Consider the following 22,832-nt stretch of genomic DNA (forward strand, 5'->3'; position numbering starts at 1 on the left):
ATTAAATGTTAGGTACATCATTATCTCTTATTTTGACGCCATATATCATCCATCCATTTGCCCCGGGAATCTGATCTGTGATATTATAAAATGTAGTCATCCACACATCTCCCTCTGCATTTCATAAATACTACGTTCTCAAGGTTGGTAATGCTCAATGAATTATTTTGAGAGCGCAGGGTCTTTGTAGATGCATATGCAACACTAACAGCGTTAACCTACTTTTAGATTCCCAGTTTTGCGCACTTACTGCTTCTGATGTTTTCATTGTTTATTTTCTCTCCGATTTTTTTCATTTTTATTTATGTTTGCTTTTAGCTGAGATGCCGTTGTATCTGTCAGCTACTGCTGAGTAAGCTGCACTGCATCAAGAAGCAGATGTTGTTTTCTGATAGGCTGTGTTTTTAAAGGAATAGTTCACCCAAAAGTGACCATTCCTTATTCACCCTCACATTGTTACAAAGTAAAATGGACTTAAAAGCACCTTAAGTAACATAAAGGCAGTCGTGATGTGAATGTGCCTTCAGAACTGTATTGAATCAACGGACTCATATTGAATCAACTCAAAGGAATAGCATGAGGGTGACAGAATGACAGAATATTCATTTTTGGGTGCACTATCCCTTTAATCGGGCAGATAACATTGGATATGAACAATGGTTATTTTGATACACTGGCACTGAGGCTGTTATTGGCAGCTGCTGGAGCAGGAATCAATATGAAATCGATTTGAACATTCTCATATCTCAGTCTTACTGGACCATGTACCGTTAATTACAGTGTTCGATGAAATGGTAAAAACAGACAAATTAAAGAAAAGTCAAATTTTGCAGCTGGCCAAAGAAACTTGCTCCTACTTACAAAATACCTTTAATTTGTTGTAAATACATTGAACTAAGTCACTTATAAAGTGCAGGTAAGATTGCAGTGATATACAGAAATGGGAAAAAAGAAAACAAAGTTTTATTTCACATCTTCTGATTCACCTCTGCACTTTACAATTCAGTTATAAAAAGAACTACATACAGCATATGAAAAACGCACGAGAAATAGAAATGAGTTTATCGACAGGCCAAAAACTCACAGAAACCCTCTATTACCAAATCCATATGACAACCCCACTGACAACACTGCACATTGTGAGCACTCACAAACCATAGAAACATGAGAAATACACACCAAATTGTCATTGTAAACACAAAGCCATAATCTACAATGAAAGGTTGTGTGTTCATGTGAAAAAGAGGTGCACAATGTGTGTCTGTGTGACTGGGGCAATAGAGAAAAGAGTTTTTATTATGATGAATATTATTATCACTATCAGTACATTGGTTAAATTTTAAGACGATTCCCCGAAACAGTACAGGCCACTGACATTAATGTATTCTAAGATTGGTACTAATCTGATTACTTGAAACAAAAGGGTTTCAGACACCTGGAGGAATTACGGTGTAATTTACTGTATTGTAAAGCACAAACAAATCCCAACAACATTACTGAGAAAAATGAATGACATTAATGGGGGGAGCCAACTTCATAGTACATCAGTGAATGAGATTTCTTTGGCATTCATCCTTTAACGGTTGACCTGCAGTTGGAAGGTTTTATTAATTCTATGCAAATTCCAATGATGTAAAAGAAAGTCAGAATAAACAATGACTGATTCTGAATGAGATTTTTCCGGTATTCCTTAGTGGCTGGACTGTGGGAAGGATGCTATAGAGTATAGAGTGTTCAGTGAATGCATGTTATATATCATTAAGGATAGCATATCCACCCTCTTAAAGGTCACTTGAATGTGTAATTAATTTTATCCTTGTGAAAAAAGAATAAAAAATTAAACTATATTCGTTGTTCTGAAAAGCCCCCCTGGCTTGAATGGTAAGGAATGATATCCAGTGACAAAAAGTGACCAAATAATCTTAAAATACATCAAGGGCCAATGCAGAAGAATTTCTATTTTCTTCCTCAGAGTACTTCGTCATTGGAATTAATGTCATTATTAGGCAACTATAAAAAGCAGTATAATTGGATTTAATTCTAGCATATGGCTTTAGGTAACTAACACGACTTTTTGGCAGAGTCGGATTTGTCTGATTCCTTGGGAGTGAAGAGCAAAAAGCGCTGATGGTAGAACTCGAACGATGGTCAGTTTGAAGCTGTAGCACCACTATAAATGAACAGCTAATAATTATTGTACGTCAAACTGAATTAACAGCTGCAATAACAACGTGTTGAAGCACTCACACATTATCATCAAACAGAATCGCAAAACAGGTCAATAGTGGACTGACAATTTCTAATAGCCACAACAAAAAAAATCACTAGAGCATCATGAAATGCCAGAGGAGGATCGGCTTGGCAGCAATTCACAGCACATTTCTGGTTAATCAGAACGTCATTAACAGACTTCGAGACAATTCTTAAAAAGATTACCTTACAAAGATGTTTAAACGAGTACCTGTAAAAGATGAAATCCAATACAAATGTGACTTCAACGATGAAAGTTAAAGAGAGCCTACACTGACAGGTGGAACATGATTTGATTGATTAAATGTTGATACCTCCTGTAGGTCAGATGTGTTAGAGCTGAAGCTGGTGCCAGAATGGTAGAATCCACAGCCCACCACAGTGGTATCAAATGGAAAATGCTACAATCATCGAGGAAGAAAATTAACAACAATATTGCCTTGATGTGCATCACGCATTAACATATTACCCATGAGACGATAGTGATAATGAAGATCATGACTACAAAATAATTCACCGTAGTTCGGGGAGAAAAAGAGTTTGAGATTGCCTCAGAATATTTTCAGCTAGTGTGAATCCTTTGGTAATGACTATAATTTGAAGTAGATACCTTATATTAATCCATTTGTCTTTCTCTAATGGATCATTTCACAGTATCTCTGTGCAGGTGACCCTAAGGCAACACAGTAACAACTCTTATTGTGGATTACAGTTCGGTAATGAACACAGTGATTATGTAGGGTGTCGTACTGCAGTGTGCTGAAGATTGTTTGGTAACACTTTACAACTAATTTCAATCCACTAACATGAGCTAATGCATGGGGTATCATGAACTAACAGTAAGGAAAGTTAATGTGTTATGAATTAACATCAGTTTATTTATACATTAAATGTTATTCATTTTTACTTCAAAGTTACCTAATGCATTAACTAATGTTAACCATTTGTAAAGTGTTACTGATTGTTTTGACACTCCTTTTTATTACCAAATGGATATTTCACTCAAATATATATATATATATATATATATAAAAACTGTCAGTCTCTACTCACCCTCATGTCATTCCTAACCTTTATGATTTTTCTTATTTCAAAAAGCACTACTAAATTTTACTGTACGAAAAAGCACAGCCTTAACATTCCTACATTCCTTTTGTATTCCATGAATGGGAAATCTAATGCACAGTATATGAGTGTGAATAAAGGGTGACAGAATTTTACTTTTTGAACAAAAATTTTGTATACAGTGTATGCAGTGATAACTAACCTGCACGTGTTAAATGTATTGCCATATCATAGAATGGGGCTTTCCAAAATCATTAAATCTGTAAATAAAACAAAATTCATGATGAACTAGAGAAACTCACTTTCCTTGATTTCCTTTGGGTGTAGACATGGACAGAAACTATTGTGCCAACTCGGGCTGGACTGAAGGGTGAGAATCTATGGAACTTAAGATCCATTCTATGGATACACTTTTTGACTAATAGATTGATCTAATAGATTTTAGACATTTCAAAATAAAATATGATCTACTATATAATATATTTATTTAAGCTTTAATTAACCTCTCTTTTGTTTGAAAAAAAATATGCAATAAAAATCTAGAAATATAGGCAAACATTTGCATTCTACATACTAATTAATATTCCAAATATTTCAAAATGGATCTACTCTCTTGTCATTATTGTGCTGATTCAGGGTAGAGCTTAATACTATCATATAACATGCAGTGGCAATCGGTTTAGATGTGTTGAATGTATCAAAATAATGAATGACTAGAACTAAAGCTCGAATAAACTCCAAAAGAAAACCATCAGCAGTCAGTCAAGACCAGATGATGCTCCTGCCATCATTTCTAAGATTTCTCTGCCTGATGGCTTCTCCTCCAGTGGAAGGCACTATAGATGGCTCTGAAAGCTGCGCTTACATGAAAGCCGCTCTGGTTTTGACTGATGGCTAGATGACAGGTTTCCATTCAAGTGAACGTTCTACCAGGATTGTAAGAGACACCTAAAGTCAGAGGGTCACATGCTATGCAAGGCATTTTTTTTTTCTCACGCTGTCTTGGCCTAAGGATTTTGCGCACCTTGACTTCTTACAGCTGCTCTCTCACCCAATAATAGACGAGATTGTGTGAGAGGAACGTTGTGTATCTTTTTTTTCCCTGGTACCTGAAGAACAAAAGGCAAAGGTCTCTGCCAGAGAATTGCAACCACTTAAAAGAGCTTGTGGCAATATCCTTCTCGACCATATAAAAACAGCCTGGTTTTAAGGGCTTTGATGTCGGTTCCTGTAGCATTGTCTCATTTTTCATTTTCATCGCCTACTGGAGAAGTCCTTGAATCACCACAGCTCAGCTTTGATAACCAGTATCCACTTTTATTTTTACCCTACTTTGAAAAGTCCTGGTTCAGTCTGTTCTCCGTGTCTGCTCTGACAGAACCAAAAGTCAAGTTCTTTGTATCGTGAGGTGTGTGGGACCGCTAAAGATACAAGTAGCCTACCCAGTAGACAATATTGAACAATAGGAAAGAGGTGGGAAAGAAAACACGAGAGTATGCATCCAGTTCCAAAATGTCTATATGCAGACGGCCCTTTCGCCACGCTCCATCTTTGCACTCTTCGTAGCAGCAGAAGAAACTCTGGCAGTCTTTTCCATCCAGGCACTCATAAACACAGGCATCATCAAACTCCTGCCAGTACATGGAGTTGTTGAGCGTGATAACTGTGGGAGGAGGACCCACATCCAGTACTGAGTAGTTCTGTTGGACAAAACAACATCCTTTTAGAATTTTAAAGGGCTCTTGTTTTGCAGTATGCATCCAAAAAAACCTTATTTTGAGTGAATGGTAATCGTCACTGGAGTCCTAAATTTGGATGAGTTTTGCATGTACTGTATACAAAATATCACCCAAAAGAACAACATAGGTTTAGCTGAAGTGCATCTAATCTATGCCGTGAGCAAAACAAATCCTTCAGAGTGGGCTGTCAATCAAAACATAAGATCATGGTGGGTTCTCAGAGATACCCACTCACTTGAACTAACAGCGTTCTCTCCGGTGGGCAAGTCAAGTGCAGCATCGATCTCTCACGGGCAGGTACGATGACCTTAAAATCTGAGCATGGTTGTCTTAATCCTTTCTCTAAACCCTTCCAGACCACACACCGGAAACTCTCCAGCAGTTTTCTGCCACTTACTCCCTGTTATTCATCTCGTTGTTGTGACATAACGAGCAAAGCATGGTAATTACAGCACTGAAAGATAATCTATGTGAGATCACCTATAGGGTAATATTTGTTTCGTGTAAAATTGCTATGGTAATTATCTGTGCTTCTCAGCAGAGATAAAATCTAATCAAAATGAGTGATCGGCGAGCGAGTGGGAAAATTTCACCTGCGGAGACTGCCACCGGAGAAACACAATGAATAAAAAGTAAGATGCGCTTGCTCAACCATAATTTAGCATCACATTACACACATAGACAAAGACTAACAACATCAGCCTAATGAAATCATATTTCCATACAGTACCATACCATCCGGAGAGATCGCTTATATCAAACACATGGGAAAAGGGACTTCTGTCTGCATAGACGGGATAGTAATAACACATCACTATATTGTTACCAAAGCATGACAACGATATATACTGCCTATAAATTCACACTGAATAGATATTTCATGTATTTGAAAAAGGTAATTAATGATTTAATGACTTACATACGTGTCAATACCAGATTACGTGGTATAGACAGGTGTTACCATTATATACAATGTATCTATAAAATGTATTTAATTTGCATATTAATGTGTTTTTTGGGGCAACATGTAATGAAAAAATAAAGTGTAATAATGGGAATAACAATTGACAAGATGTTCATAATAATATCTAATATTTCATAGGAATATTGACATACATTTTTGACAAACAGTTAGTCAGATTTAAATGATAACTTTTGTAATATTTCCATAAGAGTGTTACATTTGATCACTGAATTAATATTTTTGAAGACTAAGTAGAGGGAGTGGTCATGGTGAAACATCCAAACATTTGTATCTCTGAAAAGCCCTGAATGTGCTCTTTACAGGACATCCAGACTTAAAACTGTGATATGTAATGTCTCAAAGAAATGCACTAAAATAGAATTTCCTTATATGAAGACAGTGTCTCAGGAGGATAAATTTAATACTTACTGCTAACCTCTACTATTGCTACTTTAATGTCTCTTATATTATTACACGTTCTCTCTCATTTCAAGCTAAAGCACACTGATGCTAAATTAAAAATGATTAGCTGAATGTATTAAACACAGCCTTGTAAACTTGGTCCTATATAATATAAACACTGGACATGAAACCTCACTGTTAGAGCAAGAAAATGAAAGAATCCCTTACATATTGTGTGAACAGGATGCCTAGTTTCCTCCTAACTTTAAATGATTCAGAATATGGTGCTCACCGATCTTTTCGTCTTGTTGCAGGTCGGTCTGCGACTGCGAGCGCTGTAGGAGTAATAATTGAGTGTGGCGTACTCCATGAGAGCCGCAAAAACAAACAGGAAACAGACAGTGACGAAAAGATCCATTGCTGTGACGTACGAGACTCTGGGTAGTGATGTCCTTGCCACCGTGCTGAGCGTTGTCATGGTTAATACTGTTGTTATTCCTGCATAACCAAAAGAGGATATTAGACGGAAAGCCTGGTAACAAGAGAAATGCCTGCTAATGAAAAAAATGAGCTAAATCATCTAAAGTGTATGCTGACATTGTTAGCATGCGTAAAATGTAGTTTGAGATCTCTACTGAATACAAAACACTGTTACTTTTTGGCTCTAAGCAAATTATGGGATGCCATTGTGCTGAGCAGACCTGATTAAGTTCCATCTAAAACTCTGTTGCTCTGGTTGCTCATGTTGGATAGGTGTAAAACAATGGCTGTGTTCTAAAGGAAGCTGCCTCACTAGGCTGCCTATCTAGTGCAGTGTCCTAACTGAAAAGGAACTAACTTGAAATGCTCTACATAGACAGGATTTTTAAACAGGCGATATGAGAGAAACTAATGCAATACTTTAACCACCACCATAAATCACCACTAAAGCAAATTATTGTTATTATTTTTTAACTGAAAGAAAAAAACAACACTTTTAATGTTGTTGTTTTGTTCTTTCAATCTGATGCATGTCCAAATGCCGAAGTCATTCTCTTCTCTCTTGTATTTGATCGGAACAGAGGCACCTGCAAATTAAAAAAATGCCACCCACACAAACACCTAGAATCTCAGAAGCGTGTAGACAGTCATAGCTCCACTCTTGCATGGACATTTAGAGTTGCCTCAGAGAACCGGTGACTGTGCTCCTGTTTTGCAAGGGTTTCTATGGAAACAAGCAAGCTTCGTCTATTTCAGACAGATATTTCGCACTCTATTCCTTTTTCCTCTGCCGTTTCTGGCCACGGTGATTACCTTCACCTGTTAGTCTTACTCCCCCTGATACAGTGGCACTTAGTTAAATGACTGCCTGCCTGAGTCAGAAAAGCTTGTGAATGAAATATGCGTTTCAAAATGGCACTCTTTTCTCAACTGCTGGGCTCTATTTTAGCCTCATTAGTTCTATCATCTGTTTTGCGATGGATAAGAATGACATAACAACTCTCTGGATGTTTAAATAACTGTAATCCTGTACTTCCTGTACTTATCAAGGCTGTTGGTTTGGTTGGGTTTTACACTAAATTTGCTCTTCCCCTACTAAATTTCCCTTTTTTCATCTTTTCCAACTATTCAAAAGTTATACATTTAAAATATGCATATAATTTTAGAGTCGGTAAGATGGGTGAATAAAGTTTTTTACGATCACTAAGGCTGCATTTATTTTATAAAAAAAACAAACAACTGTAATATTGTGAAACATTACAATTTAATAACACTTCTGTGAGCAGATTTTTTGTTTCTAATTATTTACGTTATTAAACACGCTATAGAAATTCATTATCATATGTGACCAAGGACCACAAAATCAGTCTTAAGTTGCTGGGGTATATTTGTAGCAATAGCCAAAAAAACATTATATGGGTAAAAATTATAGATTTTTCTTTTATGCCAAAAATCATTAGGATGTTAAGTAAAGATTATGTTCCATGAAGATATTTTGCAAATATATCAAAATATATCAAAATTTAATTTTTGATTAGTAATATGCATCGCTAAGAACTTCATTTGGACAACTTTAAAGATGATTTTCTCAGTACCGTATACATTTTTTTGCACCCTTAGATTCCAGATTCAATAGTTGTATCTCGGCCAAATAATGTCCTATCCTAACAAACCATACATAAATGGAAAGCTTCTTTATTCAGCTTTCAGATGATTTATGAATCTCAATTTCGAAAATTCGACCCTTATGACTAGTTTTGTGGTCCAAGGTCACATATATTATATGAAAGAATCCTGAAAAAAGTACAGTTTCAAAAAAAAAAAAAAAACTGTTGGCAGGATATACAGACGAAACTTACTGCCTAAACCTGAACACCACTGTGACAATGAAAAGTTTCCATGGATGGTAAAGGTTTTTTGTTGAACCATTGATGCCATAAAAAAGAACATTTATTTTTAAGAGAGAGAGAGAGAGAGCAAGAGACACACACACACACACACACACACACACACTTAAAAATAAAGGTTCTTTTTTGGCATCAATGGTTCCACAAAGAACCTTTACCATCCATGGAAACTTTTCATTCCACAAAAGGTTCTTTAGATTGTTAAAACATTCTTCACACTAAGAAAAAAAAAGTTATTTTAAGAACTGTTCACTGAAAGGTTACTTGGGGAACCAAAACTGGTTCTTCTATGGCATTGCTGTGGAAACTCTCCTTTGGAACATTCATTTTAAGAATGTATGCCCACGGTTTCAAAATAAAAAAAATACACATGATTGTACTGTTTGGGTGTCTGCATACTTTTGGCCATGCATTGACTATGAACAAAAGGAGTTAATTTATAGTACATTATAGATACCGAATGAAATTTTCAGGTTAGGCATTTTCAGGTTTGGCAACAAAAAGTTGTTCCAAAAGACAGACTGTGCACCCTATGTTTGAACCCTAACTATTCTTCTGGGTTCTATCTTGGTCACATCCTTTTCTAACCTGACATTTCCACTGCTGTGAGCCCAAGCCCTCTCTCTATCCCACATTTTATCTCAGCTGCCTTTCTCTCTGGACTTCATTGATCAACTGGACGCCTGTAAAGCAAATCTCTACTTTTTCTCCTACTCTCTTTCTTTCCATTGAAGGTGTAATGACTTCTTTTGTCAGACAGATTAATTGCATTCATCCTTCTTTTTCTTCTCAGAATATGTTGCCAGTTTATTTCTTTTCTTCCAAACATAGATTGTGCAGGGCTCTGGCCTCTTCTTCCAGTTTTCTTAGCATTTAGCTATAGGATCGGTATAAGATTTATGTCAGTCTAGGATCCTGTTTTTTTGACAGGCACTGATCCTGCTTGTTAGTTTGAGAATACTCAGTGGAAACACCATCTCAGACCACATTGATCTGTGGTGTGATCAGAGATAATCAAACAAGACAGACTAAGAGTGGCAAGCTAATCAAGCTACATCATGAGACAGATTAAAAGCCTTTCTAAATTATGTTGCATGATACTTTACATGCCGATCTCTCATTGAACAATATGAGGATAAATGAAAAGAAATAACATGGTTTAAACAGCCACTAAAATAAAAGAAAAACTACAAGCATAACTAAAATTTGTTGATAAATTAAAAAAGAAAGATGATAAATTATAAAAGAAAAATTACCTTGACAAAAGTGACATTTACCAGGACAGGACATGGACTTAATCAATGCAGGAAACTATAAAGAAATGAGTAAAGCCAACAAAAAAGCAGATGAAGCACTTTCATGAAATATAAAAGAAAGTGAACAAATACACACACTAAAAAGAAAACACAGATTTTCCTGTGAAAATCCACATGTAATAGGATATAAAGACAAATACTTTACTTTAACTGCCTTTCATTTTCATAACATGTGAACTTGGTTAATTAATAAAACAAACCATTTATTAAATTAATAGTTCGCCCAAAGATTTAAATGCGCTCACCTTCAGGCCATCAAGGATACAAATGAGTTTGTTTCTTCTTCAGGAAAGATTTTGAGAAATGTAACATTACATCACATGCTCACTAATGGATCCTCTGCAGTGAATGGGTGCCGTCAGAATGAGAGTACAATAGCTGATTTTACTTGTAACACAGAGCTTTTTGCTTCACAAGATGGTAACTGATAACTGAGTTGTTTGGATTACTTGTGGATTAGTGTGATATTTTATCAGCTGTTTGGACTGTGATGTAATGCTACAATTCTCCAAATCTATTTCCAAGTAAAAACATATATAAAAATAAAACCTCATCTACTTAGATGACAATAGGGTACATTTTAATTTTTGGATGAATTTAATAATGCCTATTTAAAGACAAAGAACCCAAACATCAAGCTGCACATAAATGATATCAGGTATCTGTATTTACTGCATGTACCTAGTGCTGTTCTGGCTGGAGTTGCATCTTTTTTGATCCAAAAGGAGACCCAAGAGAGAACCACAGTAAGTATGCAGGGGATGTAGGTCTGAATTGTGAAGTATCCCATTCTTCTGCTTAGGTCAAAATATACAGTCATCACCACGTAGTCACCTGGAAAGGGGTGGGGGGTGAAAAAGATGTGTACATGAGTATTTTAATTTATAATATATTTTAAAAAACAAAACAATGTTGTGTTAAATAGGTTAATTAAATACAAATTAATTATACACGTATTGACACTTTTGAAATGTGAAGGTCATTTTGCCTTTATAATTTCTTTGAAAAGCCCTCCTGTCTGTTTTCATTCTTATATTCATATCATTCTATTTTTTTTTTTTTTTTTTTTTTTTTGTAAGAGGCTGGCCATGACCTTGAAAATATCCTGGCACTCTGATTAAATAGTGATGCTTTACAATTTTTCTCTCATCTTTGTTGACACTTGATATCCACATATCAAGGCTATTTTCAAAGGGGTCCTATTATGCTTTTTCAATTTTTCAACTTTAGTTAGTCTGTAATGTTGCTTTTTGAGCATAAAAAGATCTGCAAAGTTACAAGGCTCAAAGTCCACTTCAAAAGGAGATTATTTAACAGAAATCACTTTTCAAAAACTACGATGAACGACTCGTTTGGACTACAGCACATATTTTCGGGATTTGTGATATGACAAATACAGATGAATGGGACGAGACCTGATTTAGCTGCATTAGAGAAGGCAGCGAGTGCCATCCCTATGTCAGAGACACACTAGCTTTCCCAAGGTAGACAAACTTAAGAGTGGTTACAATCATCCGGGTTTAAATCACACTTAAATTGATTTGATTTTGATGCAGTATTTACACTGAAGCTCACTATGGTAAAGGGCGTGACATTTCCCAACCAGGCGTCGAGTGCTGCCAATCACAACACACACTGGCCCAGCAAACCAATCACAGCACATTTTGTATTTCAGAAGGCAGGTCTTCATTTGATACAGGATCTATTTGAGCCATTCATGCCAGACTGGAGAGAGAGGTGTTGTAATAATTGGAACAACATAGTATGAGAGCCTGTTGTAGTACACCCCCAAAACAAAATCAAGAATTGGTAAAAGTGCATAATAGGACCCCTTTAAGTATTCAGATGAAATAGTAGGGATATATCTAAAAAGTATAGAAAATGCTAAATGCTAAATCTCTCATTTCAACGGATTCTATAACTATGCTATCAGCGATGCTAATATACAGTATGGTTAGCCTTGTAGTTGCACAAGTTTTAAAAGGTTTGAAACCATCTAGCTTCTTTCATGTTGCACAAATATTATGAACTTTGTCTTTGAGTCATCATTACTGTTTTGTCTGGAGGCCTAAACAAAACCTTTTCACTTTTCATAGTAGCCTACAGAAGTTTTTTTTTCCTGCATACAGTGATAAACAGGTCACTATCCATTTTCACAGGCTGAGAATAAACAGTGTCTGAAATGACAGATACTGTAGAACGAAATTTTTTTTTTTCTGTGTTGTCTTTTGATCTTTTCCCACCTATTGCAAATCATTTATCCATTCTATGCTGCAGTTCTCACATACAGACCTCTTGTATTTCTAATTAGAAAATTGCTAGCCATGTTACGACATGGCCAGCTACACTTCTCTATCTAACATTGATTGTATCTACATGTCACAGTCCTTTGAAAGAAATGCAATTCTCTACCATCCTAGTATAACCGATTTGGTATTTGAATATGAGGGTATGACATTTCTAGTTCAGTCCATTGACTATGCTCACACTAAGAGTTACTAAGCCCTGAGAAAATGTCGTCCAATTGTGCATGTACAGTAGTGCTTTAATTGAAGTGACGTTAAATGCTTACAATCCTCTGACCAAGAGTTTTCAATTTTAATGCAGGTCCATTAAGATATTGCAGGGGGTAACATATCAGAAAAACTGTATATAAATGTCAATAAATATACTGTCAGTAAATACAACCTCATACTGTATAACATCTTTAGCTGATCTGGTCAATTCTATTCAACGTAAAACCATCATTAAACAAATGCAAATGTCTTTCTGCCACAAAATACATAATTGTGCACTGAATCCAGGACATTAAAAAGGATGTAAAGGTAGTTGCTTGAGAAAATAGGTCAATGCTAGTTTAGCATAATTTAAAAATGTAAATTAAAGGAAGATATTATACTGAGCATTTTTATTCATGCTAGGCTGGATGAGAGCTGCTATGTTAGAAAAGTTTGGACTCAAAACTTCTAGTCCCAAGACATATAGCTATTAAAATGTTACGGTGAGATTTTTTTTAATATATACTATTTTATTGACCATTATATTAACCAAAAGTGTGAGTAAATATAATATTACAAAATATTTCTATTTAAAATAAATGTGGTTCACTTGAGCTGTTTATTCACCGTTTAATAAAACTTGTCACAGTTTCTGTTGTAACACTGATGATATTAAGAAATATTTCTTAAACCAAAATGATAGAGATGTGACACTTTGCCATAGCAAGAATAAATAACACTTTTAAATATATTTAAATAGAATATATGGTTATTGTGAATTGCAAGAATTTTTCACAGTATTACTATATTGATCAAAAAAATGCGGCCACTGATCATAAGTGACTTTTAAACCTTCTAACTATTCTCTTCATCATACTTTATTGATAATCAAACTCCTATTAGATCCAATTAATAGAGAGAGCAAATAAATAAAAAAATAAAAAAATAAAAAAATTACCTGCTGTTGTCTTGATTATGTCTGTGGTGTTTCTCAGGCCCATGAAGTCAAACTGGTAAAGTCTCCATGACTTCTGATCAGCTGCCTGCACCGAATTCTTTCTCCACTTGTAAATCATTTCATCTCGTGGGTATCCATCTGTAATTACACAGAGCATAAGCCAGTGACCCCTAGCGCCCCCTTCACTTATGATGGATGCCTGAGTGCAGCCCAGTGTCAGGCATCGAACTGCAGCATTTGTCTCTAGCCCAGAGCATGCTAATAAAACGCACATCACAGGCACAAGGAAGACAAAGGCATAGAAAGAGAGAACAAGTAAATGAGAAGTTTGGTTCGATTATCCACAGCATCCATCTTGATGCAGACACTCAACCTTGAGATGTTTGTCTCTAGCATGCAACCTGTGGCCCAGAAAAGAGATTTTAAACAGCGGTCTCTTGAGCCTTTGGAAGTCTAATCTTAAAAACGATCGCTGATGCTACTCTTGCATCGATTATCCACGTCTCAGAAGTACTGCAAAGTGGATGATGTTTCATGTCCTTTTTAAAAATTCTGCTTTGAAGGGATAGTAAACTCAGAAATGAAAAAAAAAAAAAATCATCATTTCCTCACCCTTTTGTCGTTGCAAAACTGTAGGACTTTCTTTCACAGAAATAGTATTTTTGAAGACTGATTTCAGAAAAAGATGCATGAATTACTAAAGTCGTACTATATGTATGTATATATATATATATATATATATATATATATATATATATATATATATATATATATATATATATATATATTATCATTATTCACTGAGAAACATGATAAGGGCCTCTCCTTGGCGAGTTAATGAGAGCAGAAATTACGCATGATTTATGAACGAATTGTTCTTATTTTGATTCAGATGACCAAGAATGATTATTTTGAAGATTACTATATTAACATCCACATTCTGTTTATTATAAGCCTCATTGCAGTTGTCATCTGCCACTTAAAATGCTCGAGCCTTTTGTTTTGCTAATGAATCAGTGCCATGTTTATTGTGGCAAATAGTGAATGGAACAATTGTAAAATAAGCAATTCACACAGGTTCAAAAAGACATGAAGTAACAGTGAGTAAACGTGTTAACTGTCCCTTTAAGCAGCAAGAGTGCTGGCGTTGAAGCCACATATATATTACACAGTGTCCAAGAATGGTCCAAGACTTTCTAATATTTCTTAGAGAGTATATTCTTTGATAAGTTAGTGGAAGCACTTCATTCAGACACTGTGATTAATAAAACAGCACAATTAGATTTCCACTCAAATACGTATTCATTCCATTGAACATACAATGACCTGGTGCTGTTAAATGGTAAGTAAGCCTAATAGCCATCTGAGGTAATTGTCATTCTCTTACCAGATTAAACACACTAAATGAGGAAAAAGATAAAAGATGCTTTTTGAATAATTGAATTGCATTAAATTTTTCCTTGGTCTATGCAGAAGGCATTCAAGTACTGATAAAGATGTTCTTGACCACAAACAGTTGACATTTTACACCAGCGAATAATAATCAGATACTTTTTTTCCTTACATATTTTAAGAATTTTTTCATCTGTTTGATATTGCTTCAAAATTTAATGGGTCATAAAGGGACAGTTTACCCTGTCGGAACTGGGGTCCGACAATATTTGACCCTATTTATTTTCATAGTATGGCCCAAAACAACACTGAGATCTGAACTGAATATGCAATAATACACAAAACAAGAAAGTGTGTAATTTTAAATCTACACTGTGCAATACGGTGTATTTTGGAAGAATACTAGTGTTAATTTAGCCACAGACAGTGTTTCATAAATACCTGTTGGACATCCATTAAATTCATATTCCTAATAAATGGTACTAGCAAGAAGGGTTAAAGTAAATGAAAAAAACATGTTATTAATTGGCACATAAATAAACTGAAAAATCCTCGTCCTCACCCTGGGTAAATCCCCTTGTGCTATCCCTGTGAACTGTGAGAAATAATTAGTAGTGTATTGTATAAAGTTTACAATTTCTTGGCTCAATCAGCCATAAAGAGGTTGCAAAGGATCAGCAAAATAGTTTCATATAAAATTCTGTGTACACAATAGTAAAATAGATGGAGCCTCCATAGATGTATTTTAGGGGGGTACCAGGGGACCGGAGCTGAAATTGTGTTATCCTTGATTGAGTGTCTAAACGTATCAGATAGAATGGTTTTATAATCTTATATTTATTATTATAGTTTGGTAGAATGGCAAACAATAGCTTTAATTAAACTAAAATCTGCTGACTGTAACACATTTAGTGGTATACAGATCCAAATGAATACTCACCAAATGTCAAATTTAAAATAAAAATTGGCTTAGGCAGGTAAATCAGTTTAATTAATATTAATTTAGATGAACTTCACTAATAGTTAAATAAAAAAATTGTATAAATTGCAAGAACAATAGTGAAAAAAGTGAAAGTGATGTGACATACAGCCAAGTATGGTGACCCATACTCAGCGTGAACGCACACCCGGAGCAGTGGGCAGCCATTTATGCTGCGGAACCAGGGGAGTAGTTGGGGTTCGGTGCCTTGCTCAAGGGCACCTCAGTCATGGTATTGCTGTCCCAAGTAAAGAACCCACAATCTTAGTGTTAGGAGTCAAACTCTCTAGGCCACAACTTTCCCAGTGTGACTCTGACGTAAATCACGTGAGTTAACCAAATAAAAAATATGTAATACTGTGCAAAATTTCAAATCTGCTTAAGATTTCCAGTACAGGAAAAATCAATTTTTGATTTTTAAATTATATGTACCAGCATGTATATGGCCTCTGTCAAACTCTAAATGCCTTGTCAGTGAAACAACTTGTCTTTCAATCATATTGTTGAACTCTGTGTTCCTCAGACATTATAATAATAACCTATTGTGTCCGGCTTGATGCCACACTTCTGTTCTCCTTACATCATAATATTTAGTTGACAGAGTTGAAGTGGAGATCTCTTTATATTTCTTTTGATAATAATCCATGGGCAGTCTCAAAGATACACTCCTGCTCCATTTCATCCCAACAGTTGCCCTGCCACCCTCTGTCTCCCTCTCTCCCATTTGCATTGTCCTTGGTTCATTATTGTATAACCCTTAGGTTATGCTGGGCTAAAGGGTACAAGCAAATTCAAGAGGAAAAAATAGCCATTGCCATGGGAACCAGAACCATCCATTGGCCTCAGTAGTTGAAGAAAGGAGAGCTGATGAATAACAGCATGCAAGAGCTTCCCGTGATGGTGGAAAGATCGGTAGCGGGAGGAAGACTATGTGATTTAAATCTAATAGGGTGTGTGAAGAAGGTCTTGGTAGCACAACAAATAACTTTGTAATTTCATCATTCATCAACAAAGGAGGTTACTATTGATTTGTGAAGGACTAAACGCGAGCCATACATTTCAGTTTACACATCCTGCCTCTATCCGCCACATCGGATGAGAATGCCATGGTTAGGTGGGCAAAAAAGATTTATGGCTCATCTTATGACCGGCAGAAATACAATCAAATAAGAAAAGAACAAACAGATTGATCTTTGTTTAAAATTCAATGACTTTACACACACAAACGAACTGCCTTAAAGCCTTCTAGCAGGACTTTGTGTTTAGTAACTGTTACACTTAAACTGATATACTTAAAAAAATATATAATAATTTATAGACCTTGCGAGTCCTGTCCACACATGAGTTGCTTAATCAGGTTTTTATCGGTGCAGGACTAGAGCACAAAACTAATACTCTCAATGCAGAGCTGGCTGGTATCAGAGCTAAACTGCTTCCTTTCAAAATAATGGACAGGGTCAGAAACAACTGACATGGATGTATGAACATTCAAAAGTTTGTAATCACTAAGATTTGATGATGTTTTTGAAAGTAGTCTTATTACAGTATTATTAAATGAACATCTTAAGTATCACATACCTTCAGAAATTATTCTAATATGATAATGTGCTCAATGTTGAAAAGAGTTGTGCTGCTTATTATGAAATTGTGAATGTCACTTTACTGTCACATTTGATCATTTAATGTGTAATGGCTGAAAAAAGATATATTAAAATTATATAAAATATTAAACTGTTTTCAACCTTGACAATAATAAGAAATGTGAGCACCTAATCAACGCATTACAATAATAATAAAGGATCATGTGACACTGGAGACTGAAGTAACGGCTGCCCAAAATTTAGCTTTGCCATCGCAGAAAATGTTTTGATTTAATTATTAAAGATAATAAAACAGAAAAGTTCATATTTCACAATATAACAATATTTTTCATCAAATAAATGCAGCCCTGGTGAGTAAAAGAGAAAAGACAAAAAAAAAAATATATATTTTATGTTTTGGTTTTATATTGGTTTTATGGTCACAAGAATAGTATGTAATATCAATAACACTAATATGGTAAAATGCTCAAGATATATAACAACAAGAGAATAATCACATAAACATCATACTTATATAACTTATACCGTCAGTATCTGAGATATTAATAATTTTAACTAAACATTCAGTCATTATGAAAAGCAGCTCTAAATACAATAATATATATATATATATATATATATATATATATATATATATATATATATATATATATATATATATATATATATATATATATATATATAAAATCAGCATGAGCTCTATCTTTTGTTTTTTTTAAAGAACAAGTGTTTGGGGTTTGGGAGAAATACAGCAATAATCTTGAGTGAGAGCAATAATACAGAGATGTAGGGAATCATCTAGCAGAGTAGAGCTTTATATTTCACAGACAAAAGCAGAGCAAGTAAATTCTTTAGTCACACATTTTTAAAAGTGATTGCAAAATCATCTCCTCCTCACTTAGTAATCGGGACAGCTACATAACATTAGCATGAATATGCACAGACACAAAGTCACATTCAGACCAGCTGAGACATGGGAAAAACAATGGCTTTAGTCAGGGTTGGTGTGATGGATTTCACCTTAAGTACTAAAGAAGAAACTGAATATGATGGTGACTGAGGATGAATGGGAGTGTTTTAGAGCTGTTAAAAATTGTCTGTCTCAGATGGGTTTCAGTGTAGCTGTGGGCCATGCAGAGGAAACAACAAGAGAAGAGTTATAAAAATAAAATATGCACAGGAAAGGAAAAATAGTGAAAAGAGTAAACATTCAAAAATGGAAAGATTAAAAGCTTCGAGGCAATATTCGACTGATCACAACCCACTCAGACAGTCAATCCTCTACAAAAACCAAAGGCCATTATGCTGAACTAAGCTGATGCAAATGATGATAAAAAAAACAACAAAAAAACACACTCTGTAAAAAACAATCTTGGCTGCAAGAACTAGTGCAAATATAATATATAAAGCTATGTATATCCAGTGCATCTTTCAGCTGGTTACATTGTTATACCAGTAGGCTGTGACAGCTGACAAGTGTATTAAGTGAATCATGAAATCATTAATTCTATTGATTCCTTCAAACATGTTGATTCATTCAGGAACAAATCAAGTGACTGGCAGAATTACATACTAACATTCTACTCTGACTATTCCTGCCATATAAAGATACATATTTTTTTTTAAAGAGTAATATGCATGTGGTTCCGAATTCACCAACACACTTTAGTGAGTCATTGAATTATTTACTCAACATTTTCATTAAAAAATGCAAATTATATCTGTGTGGCCAGCACACGAGTTTGAGACTTGGTTCATGGACCTGTTCACCATTTTTTGACTTTGGAATTTATTGCTAATTCTTATCTGCCTTAAATAATAAATTCAAATGACTTCATGCCCTCAGGTCTCTGAAAAAGCATGTTGGTATGTGTGGCATAATATAACATTCAATTAAGGTTATAATCACACTGGGAAAACACTGACCTATTCAAATCTAATCCTCACAAGAGACTGCCAGCACTTTTATTTGTGTATATATTGAACTGAGGTAAAAGAAGAGATTTAATAATTAGCCCAAGGGCTCCGAAAACCAGCCAGGACCCATGAACTGCAACCCAGTGGATGTCTATGTAACACTGAATGCTTCCATCCCTCTTTGGTTGTAAACCACCCAACTGCACCATTTGCTCTGGATGGATTAAATAACTCTTGGAGACTTCATCACATCCAACACCTCTTTAAGCACTGGGGATTTCTCTCTGGGATTTCAGTTAATGGTACAGCACTTTCCTTCAGCACTTTGTCATGCCCCAACAGACTTGTGAATCCTGGCTATGTAGGTCTGCTGCCAGATTCTGGCTTGCATAAGAACTGAGTTTGTACCTATTAGATGAGTTTGATTAGGGATTACAATCTCAGTGGTGGTTCATAACTTTTTAAAGACTTCAAATGTTCAATGCCACTTCCCAAGCCATTTACTATACATGTTTCTGTAAGTAACATGATCAGGATCTCTTGACCTGGTTCAAAGGAGCTAGATCTTAAGTTATGACAGCAGGTGACAGTAGATATTGATTGAATGTGAGAAACAATGAGAAACATACATACTGTAATATACCTTTCTACATGTTAACATGATCTTCTTAGCTCTGCTTGAGGACATTCTTTCACTTCCTGGCAATACTTAATCATTAATCCTCACCAACTCCTCTGACATTGAGAAGAGGTGCATGATCAAAAGGTAATCACAGAAGTTCCTATCAGCATATAAAAAGTCCCACTTCATTTAATGAACCGATTCCGTCCTAGATCAGCATTATAATTGGTGTCTGAGTGTTTTGCTCAATTTTAAACATTACATCCTCCCTTTGTTCAGCTCAAAATATTGCTGATGGCCTTTTTAATCAAAGCTTGGAAACAGGACAATTATTTTTAACCATATATTCCATATTATATACCATTTTCATTTAAAACTCAACTACATAAACTGTTTGTCTACTTTTTCATTTGCAAGCCTTTGATGATGAAAGAAGATAATGGACAGGTTCTCTAATTTCACAGAACTTTTAAGTTTGGATTATGACAGTGAACTGATCCTGTAAATTACTTGGGAGATCATCAAACAGTATTGCAGCATTTGAAACATTAAAAATATAGAGAAGTAACCACAGATGTGTTGTAGACGATAAAAGAGTGAAAAGAGAACAAAACAAATAACCGAAGAAGGAGAACAAGCAGAGAATTTTCTCATTCTGACACAAAAAAGGAAGGTTTATTAAGATTTATGTGCAGTAGCAGAAGCAAAAGCTGCTAAATAAGCTGCCAATCAATTACGATTTTGGAAATTATTAGAGTTGATTTACTTTTTAATATCTTATGAAATGCATTTTTGCATACTGCTTAGTCACTTACCAATTTCCAAATGTCTTTCTCGTTTTGTATCACTTGTCGCCTCTTCAGTCTCACACATTATTGTGAACATTAATGTGAGCAAACTATTTTCAGTTAATAACCCCAACATCCATCTAGATCTGTTTTTGACCATCCTTTGAAAATGACCAATAAATATCCTGTCATGTCTGAGCAGAAGTGCTATCAGAGCACATGAGCGTTCATAACTGCCTCTACAGTATGCAGAGTAAAAAGACTTTGATGGAAATGGTAATGTCTTTCCCTCCAAGCGAATCCATGAACGGGAGTCAAATCAATTCGATGAGTTAATGGCACTAAGGTGATTCTGTGCAGCAGGAAAAGCAGCTCCCATTGGTTAGGGCCACAAAAGGTGGTTTTTATAGGAATTGCAAGCACACACACCACTTTTCTACCTTTTAAATGAATCTGAACACTACATCTATCTACATTACAGACTGTACAGATTTTAATGACCGCTGACATTTCATCAGGTCTCCAAATGGTAACTGGGTCAGTTGCTTGATGGATCTGATGCATGTTGCATGGTTGCAGTATACCAAACCAGGGTAATTGGAAATATGTGTCTCTAAATACATTTCTGCAACATCATTATTACGTACCTTACTGCAAGTTTCAAGGCAGTTTCAAAGTGAAACATTCAGTAGGTGGCGCTAAAACGTGGGTTCAAATATGTGACCCTAGCTAGTTTTTGTTATGTTGATATTACATTGTTTTTGTAGTGTCACTAAAAGTTAATTCTGTCATGTTGGAAATATCCCCTATACCAAACCCAACCCTAAACCTAACCCAATAGTGTTAACAAATGCAAGACTAGTATTCAGTAAAAACGTATTTGTTGATGCAATCATGCCATTTGAACTTCTTTATATGCAGGTTTGAACTGTTTTGTGGAACCATAGTTTCATGGGATTCATACCCAAGCTCTTCACCTCTCAAACCTAAATATAGAATATAAAAACCCATACACTAAGCTGGATATGTGACACCAATGTTCAAAAGTATCATTTTCCAAATGTCACAGCATGTTTTGAATTCATAACATCATATTCCTATAGTAATTGTGCTAAAATTAGGCTTTATGTGAAAAGCAAATCATACTTTGTATGAAAAGGAACAAAAGTTGTCTGAGTTTTTTTATTGCCTCTGTTATTTATTTCAACTGAAAACTGCAACGATTCGTTTCTATAGGAATTTTTTTTTTTCCAGTTTTGCAGAAATGTATTTAGAGGCACGTATTTCCAATGAGCTTATGGCCCTAACATTCTTTGGTATCCAGCAGAAGAAAATCAGTCAGACATATCGAAACATAAAGGCGAGTAAATGATGACAAAATTTTAAATTTTTGGGTGAAATATCCTTTTAAAAAGTGAAAACCAGCATGTTTTGAGTCGAGCCTCCATCATTTCTTGTTCCCTTTTGTCTGTCCCAAGTACTTTCTGGCCTCACTTTAATGAAATAAAAGCCAAAAATGTTAATGAATAAATACAAATATATGCCACTTTAATGTCACTAGATATACAGTACACTGAAAGCTCATAGCCTTTAGGCAGGTGACATCTTTGACAAACAAAGGTAGAAAGGTGCCCACTGCTCTCGTCAGCTTGCTTCAGCCGGATCACAGCAGACAAACATGTTGCCTGTTGTCAGGTCTGCTAAATACCTGAAAGCACCTCTTTCCGTGCAGGGCAGGAAAAGACACACTGGCTAGGGGGAGTGTTTCATCTGTGTTTGTTTATGTACACAGGGACTACAGCACTGTATGTTTGAGTCCGTTAAATATGCTTTAGAGGACAAGCTGCTGTGCTGGGCAGTGAGGTGTGAAATATTAAAATAATCTTTCTGGCAAATTGCTCCTCTTGGGTGCAGACGGGGGACCATTTTCTTTGTGACTGATACAGGGGCAGGC

At 35.4% G+C, this 22,832-nt stretch overlaps 1 protein-coding gene across 1 annotated transcript in view; it reads right to left on the reverse strand.

Moving 5' to 3' along the window:
* Positions 1 to 3,304: 3,304 nt before the first annotated feature.
* Positions 3,305 to 22,832, reverse strand: part of LOC113101788 (gamma-aminobutyric acid receptor subunit gamma-3) — a 110,837-nt gene continuing 91,309 nt past the window's right edge. Inside the window, exons 5-8 of the mRNA XM_026265679.1 lie at positions 13,580 to 13,717; positions 10,805 to 10,957; positions 6,713 to 6,918; positions 3,305 to 5,015 (exon numbers count right to left, since the gene is read on the reverse strand). Of these exons, the coding sequence (XP_026121464.1) occupies positions 4,737 to 5,015; positions 6,713 to 6,918; positions 10,805 to 10,957; positions 13,580 to 13,717 (776 nt within the window). The 3' untranslated portion in view covers positions 3,305 to 4,736. The remainder of the gene's footprint in view (positions 5,016 to 6,712; positions 6,919 to 10,804; positions 10,958 to 13,579; positions 13,718 to 22,832) is intronic.

This window comes from Carassius auratus, chromosome 6, assembly GCF_003368295.1.
Source record: "Carassius auratus strain Wakin chromosome 6, ASM336829v1, whole genome shotgun sequence".
Taxonomy (NCBI): domain Eukaryota; kingdom Metazoa; phylum Chordata; class Actinopteri; order Cypriniformes; family Cyprinidae; genus Carassius; species Carassius auratus.